At 52.4% G+C, this 6,175-nt stretch overlaps 1 protein-coding gene across 1 annotated transcript in view; it reads right to left on the bottom strand.

Annotated features, from left to right (window-relative positions):
• Positions 1 to 5,160, bottom strand: part of LIMK2 (LIM domain kinase 2) — a 33,265-nt gene extending 28,105 nt beyond the window's left edge. Inside the window, exon 1 of the mRNA XM_004716712.3 lies at positions 5,058 to 5,160. Within this exon, the coding sequence (XP_004716769.1) occupies positions 5,058 to 5,110 (53 nt within the window). The 5' untranslated portion in view covers positions 5,111 to 5,160. The remainder of the gene's footprint in view (positions 1 to 5,057) is intronic.
• Between the last annotated feature and the right edge of the window lie 1,015 nt (positions 5,161 to 6,175).

Raw genomic sequence — 6,175 nt, 5'->3', positions numbered from 1 at the left:
TTTGAACCCCCTAGCTGCTCTGAGGGAGAAAGATGAGGCTTTTCACTTCTGTAAAGAGTTACAATCTTTTAAACCCACAGGGGCAGTTATGCCCTGTCATACAGGGTTGTTATTGAGTCAATGGCAGTGAATTTGGTTTGGGTGCCTGATCACAAGCCTTCAAAGCTGCCTATCAGGGACTGAACTGTGTCCCCACCCTAAATGTGTCAACTCAGCTAGGCCATGATCCTCGGTGGTGTGGCAGTGATGTAATGCTGTAATCATCTATGATGTGACTGGCCAATCAGTTGTAAGGGAGCTGGGGTAGGATGCAACACCTTCACTCAGAACACAGTCTTGATGAGTAAGGGGAGTTCTGTGGGGTAGGGACCAACATCTAAGAAAGAAGAGACAGAGAAAGCGTGCTTTTTGAACTCAGGGTGACTCTGCTGAGAACCTCCTAGACCCAGATGAAGACCGAAGCCAAGACATCTGGAGGTCTCCAGAGAATGCTGGGTCCATAAATGCTAAAGGAGACAAGGCCCTTCCTTGAAACAAAGAGGCAAAGCCTTCCCCTAGAGCCAGAGCTCTGAATGTGAAATCAGGAGAGAATAAATTTTTGTTCGGTAAAGGCATCCACTTGTGTTTCTGTGATAGCAACACTAGATATCATGCTGTAGCTTCGAACTTGGCAAGTACATTGTTTGGGGGGTAAACACATCTCACCAAGTGGGACTTCTGTTTTCATCTGTGAAAAGGAGGAGGCAGGAGCCCTACAAACTCAAGTCCCTTTAGGTGTTAACACTGTATGATGCTTCTCCTTACGGCTAAGAATGGACAGGGCTAACAACACAATGACTTCTTTTTTATGTATCTTGTAGCAGTTGTTCAGCAACCCAAAACACACTAAAATGTAAGATGCGACTGTAACAAGTGGCACCTCAGATTCTCAGAGGCCAAGGCCACACTAGGTCTTCCTAAAGCCTAGATACTTTTCCAATATTCAGAGTCTAAAGGTTTCAGGTGCATGTAATAATATGCCCTGGCTGCAGGCTCAAGGGATTTCGCTTGGAATTGGTGATGTCTACCGGGGCATCACTCTGCTGGGAAGCCAGAGTCAATGAACAGAAGCTGTGCAGCCAGGGGAGATTATCGAGAGGGGCTGCCTAAGAACATCCTCCAAAAACTGTTCTTCCAAAACACTGGAATGCCCAGAACGCTCTGGTCAGTTCAGTTCCATTTTCAAGCTCAGATCTGAATGAAAACCTTTTAAAGCGTAGGTTAGAAAAGAAGGGGGTGGGGGGGGGGGGGAAGGAGACTCCCTTAAGATTGTCACAGATAATTGATTTTTTCAAGCCCCGGGTCCTTCTCCATTAGTGACTTCCTAACTTGGAGCCTCCCTTTCTCCATTTGTCCATGAGACTCTGAAAATTAATTTCTGTACAATCACCTCACCACAGACATTCCCAGGCAAGGTTCATTTTCCTCTGCCCACTCTTTATAATTTGGGGACACCAAGGGCAAGCGCATACACTCCTTTCCCCACGATGCCTAGGCTATAAGGACCTACTTCTGAGTCTCAGAACCAAATCTACTTCTGCAAGGAGATAAGGGTAAAAAGATAAAACTCAAATTATTTATTTAGTCAATTAATAACCAATTGATTCTAATCAATTCCTATTATTGGGATTTTGTCACCATGTACTTAAGATGCACAGGCTGCTGGGAGAAGCAAAGTGAGATAAAGTCTAGGTCCTATCCTAATTCACATACCAGTTCCTCTCCAGGTAAATTCTCAAGTTCATGGGACCATGGAACCTTAGAACCGCCCTTTCATACCCTGAAGGGCTGGCTAGGTGCCCATTCTCAGCCTTTACCACCAAAAACACTCCAAAAAACCAAACACAGCCGTTAAGTGATGTCGGCTCATACAGGCCCTATAGGACAGGGTAGAACTTCCCCTGTAGGTTTTTGAAACTGTTAACTCTTTACAGGAGTACAAACCCTCATCTTTCTCCCTCAGAAAGGCTGGTAGTTTCAAACTGCTGACCTTGGGCTTAGCAGCCCAACATATAACACACGACGCCAAAGACCCCTTTCTTACGTCTCTTCTCCTTCCTGCAGTCTGGTAAATTGTAGTGTCAACGGAGCTCCAGTTTTTTGTTTTATTTTAATATTTTATGGTGCTCCATTTTTTACGGAATACTCAAAGCCAGAAAGACTGCTATTTCAAATAACCCGTGCAGACCAAAGATAGGATCTCCATGACTCAAATAAACAGGTTGGGGTGGGGTGAGGGGAGGTATGGGGAAGAGGCGGCTTTCTTGTTGGAGCGCCTGGGGGTCTCCAAGAAATCACAAGAATTGTGAAGCCGGAAGTCATTCACCTGTTCTAAGCCCTTCAGTTTTAGAATCAGGGAAAGATTCCCAGAGGACCTAAGCCAGCTGCCAAAGGTCCTGCCAAGCTGGGCTGTAACTTCTCCCTGTAAACGTGGGGTGTGAATACAAAGATGCGCCTGTCTTCTGCAAGAGCTAATGAGCAAACCAAACATATTCAATCAACGTTGGACACTAAGAAAAACTCTATGAAATGGACAACCCTTTAAAAATGACACCCCCCCCCCAAGAAAAAGGACACTTCCTAATTTGCCCTTTAACTCACTCCAATTCGAGCTTTCTTCTTCCCTGGGGAGCACTCCTGGGAATGCATAGCACCCTCACACTGGAGGCCCTGGGAGGGGAGGAAGAGGCCACATGCACTGCCAAGTATGGAGCGCACAGGGCACAGAAATGACTTTCTTCATGTGCTCCTTCCCTCTCTCGCACACGCCTGTCTGATCATGTCCCCTTGTGGAATCTGGTTGCGTCACTTTCTTTGGAACCAGGGCACTGGAACTCCTGTGGACCTTCTACTTCCCTAGAGGCTCCAGGCCATGGACTTGCTCCACTGCCTGGATATACCTTTTGCAGAGGAGGAAATTCTGGCCCAGGGAGCCAAGAGGCACTTAGTCAGAGAGGTGCCTTAAGGATGGCCTCCTACTAGAGGAGAGGGGGCCAGTGGTTTCCTGCCCAGAGAGGGTGGTGGTGAATACCAGGAAGAACAGGGGTCTCAGTGGTCCCTCCCATGGGGCACAGGGCCCTGTGGGGGTGGCTGTCTCTTCAGAAGTGGTTTCAGGAATGTGGCATTGATTTAGTGGAGGGGTTCTATCATCAGTCCCCCCTGACTCCAGCTAGGAAAAGAGCGCTGGGCCGGGGGTGGGTTCCTCAGAGAGGCTGAGGCAGGATATGAAAGACTACCAGACTGGGTGCCACTGGAGGACCAGCCTGAGTTCATTTCCTGCCCTGGCTCCAGCTCCTAAGAAGCTGTGTCCTGGTCCCAAAGCAGAAAAGGGGCACAGCATTCCTGGCTCCCTGGTGGCGGAGTGCGTTACACATTGGATGCTAACCGCAGGTCCGCAGTTGGAAACCACCAGCAGCTCCCCAGGAGAAAGATGAGGCTTTCTGCTCCTGTACAGGTACAGTCTCAGAATGTCACAGAGGCAGTTCTACTCTGTCCTATAGGGTCGCTATGATCAGAATTGACCAGATGGCAGGAAGCGAGAGCAGCCTCTCCCCGTAGCTGTCTGTCCATCTGTCCAGGATTACGTGTGAGTGGGATGCATGTGAGGCACTGGCCAAGGCCGGTGGCTCCCTACTTCAACATTTGGCATCTTGATTCTATATAATAAAACTTGCCTATTAAACTTAAGATCAATTCCTGTTTGCTCTTCAGTAGGGAATCTCTGCCACCCCTTCAAAATGCCAGGCAAACTGTGGGGGCCGTCTCTTTCCTCTCTCAGCCGCGAGGGGGGTGTTGCCACCGGGTGGTGCTTGGCAGAGGGAGGTGCAGTGCAGTCCCTCTGAAGGGAAGACACTCAGATGGAAAGCGCTGGCCCTGTGACCCGTGTTGAAGTCGGTTGCCTCACTTATAAAATGGGACAAGATTAAAGGATAAAGTGCCTAGCAGGATAGGATGCCTTGCAGCGTCAGCATGGATGATCAGTCCTCTCCTACGTGCCCCAAGCCATAGTCCAGTCACTCAGTGAAACCAGAGTCCTGCTCCTCCACCTGACTAATTAGTATCCCAGCAGAAAAATCTGGACCCAGAGCAGAGGTTGGGGAGCCAGAAGGGCAAACCAGGACCACTGGCAAGGGGGAGGCAGCCCCAAGAACAACAGGCTTTTCCCAAAGAATGAAAACAAGCTCCACCCCAGTCAGGAATGGCTCTGTTCAGATGGGACCCTGAGGGCCAGAAACCCCTTAGGGAGTTTCTGTTGAAGTGGGGTGGGGCAAACGGCAAAGAGAGGTAGGTCACAGGTCGGGGACGGTTTCCTCACCTCTCTCAGAGAAGCCCCAGACAGAGGGCCTCAGGGGACTGGTACAGAGGAGGGATGGGGGTGGGCCCACAAACTCAGAATACCTACCCCAATGGTTCAGGCCTGGGAGCTCTGGGCCAGGTCTTTCCCCAGCAACTGGACTCACCTGGGCTCTCAGGGAGCCTTGCCCTCTAGGGTTGTTAAGAGTAGGAATTGACTTGACCGCAGTAGGCTTTTGGCTTGGGGGTACTCAGAAGCCCTTCAAGATTCGTTTCTCGAATGCCTACTGTGTGCCAGGCTGCCTACACCCAGGTTTTACTAGCATCCACATTGCTTGGCGAAACCTGCTTTTCCTGCTTGTTGGGACAAATTCCTGTGCAGGCGGCAGGGCCCAGAGGTAAGGCATGTGAAAGCCAGAGGAACAGCACTCTAGTTGTGCTCTTCACCCGGAAGCAGTACCACCACCAGCAGGCCGGGGTCAGCAGCATCTTTTGAAGGTGTGTCAGGGGCTTCCAGAGACGACGCCTGGGTATATCCTCAGCTCATCATTCCCAAGATCCTGTGAGAAGCCCTTTGCCAAGCTCAACTGGCTTCTGCCTGGTAGACCCCATGGTTGAGCAAAGGGTGAAGGCTATGGAGCAGATCTGGGGGGAGGGGGGGCTCTGCCCTCCCCTCAGGACCGGGGACCAGGAGAGGGGGGAGGAGGACTTGGAGCCCAACTCACCGAAAGGGGTCTCTGGAGGTGAAGTACGCGGGGACGGACAAGTAACTCCCCATCTTCTTCCCACACCAGATCACCAGGCTCAGCTGCAAACCCGTCTGGGGGTGCCTCAGGCCGGCAGCACACAGCCACCATGACAGGCCGGCGCTCCTGGCACCTCTGGCTGCGGGGCGGGCTGCCCGGCCCTCACCTCGCCCTCTGGAGCAGCCCGAGCAGCGGGAGGACTCCGGGCCACTGGCCCCCCAGCAGATGCCTGCGGGGGCTCATGGCTGGGGCGACGCCTCCCCAGGTCTCGGCAGCCTGGGCGGCCCTTCGGGAGGGTCTCCGGGTCTCCCCCTCTCCACCAGGCTACCCGCACACGGGCATTCTCGGGCAGGGTCTGGCGACTAGCTGAGCAAGAAGCGCGGCTGTCAAGTTAGCTTTCTTCTCCCGGCCCGCCCCTGAGGGAAGGAGGGAGGAGGAAGAGGAGGGGCTCCTCGCGGAACCGAGGTGTGTGGTTGGAGCAGCTGTTAGGAAACAGACCTTGCAGGCAAGGGGAGGAGCAGGCGGGCGCTGCAGACAATGACCAGGCTGGCTGAGCGTCCACACTGGGGGGCTGAGGGACAGAAATGCAGAAGGGACAGCTGGCACAATTGCCCCCAGACGTCCCCTACCTGATTAACAGCCCAAAGGGCAGTAACTCTGCTGGGAGGTGGGGATGTGAGTTCCAGGCTGAGCAATGTTCCCGTTCCCCAGAGGGGAGCCTCAGGGGCAGGAGAGGCAGGTCCTCAGGCTCCTGGATGACACCAGCCTCTCCGCCAGTCCCTTCCCTCTGCCGGAACGGGCCACCTCCACTTCAGAGCAGGGCTGCTCAAGATGAGAAAACAGGGCCCGGAGTGTTAGCTAACAGCTGACATTTATTCATGCATCAAGCACGGTGCACGAACATGCTTATTTCTCTGAGGTAGGAAGTATTAACACCCCACCCCACCCACCACCACCACCACCTCCTTTCACTTGGGTAGCAAAGAGGTAGGCGAGGTTCGGAGAGATTAGGTAACTTAACTACTGTAAAAAAACTCATCTGTGGCAAGGCTGGACTTGAAAACTTTAGCAGGTAGGGGTGAGGGGCTCTAGAGGCA

The sequence above is a fragment of the Echinops telfairi genome, unplaced genomic scaffold (assembly GCF_000313985.2).
Source record: "Echinops telfairi isolate 266 unplaced genomic scaffold, ASM31398v2 ScPeMD7_29;HRSCAF=101, whole genome shotgun sequence".
Taxonomy (NCBI): Eukaryota; Metazoa; Chordata; class Mammalia; order Afrosoricida; family Tenrecidae; genus Echinops; species Echinops telfairi.
The sequence above is the reverse complement of the archived record's forward strand: the minus strand, read 5'-3'. Positions and strand labels throughout refer to the sequence as shown.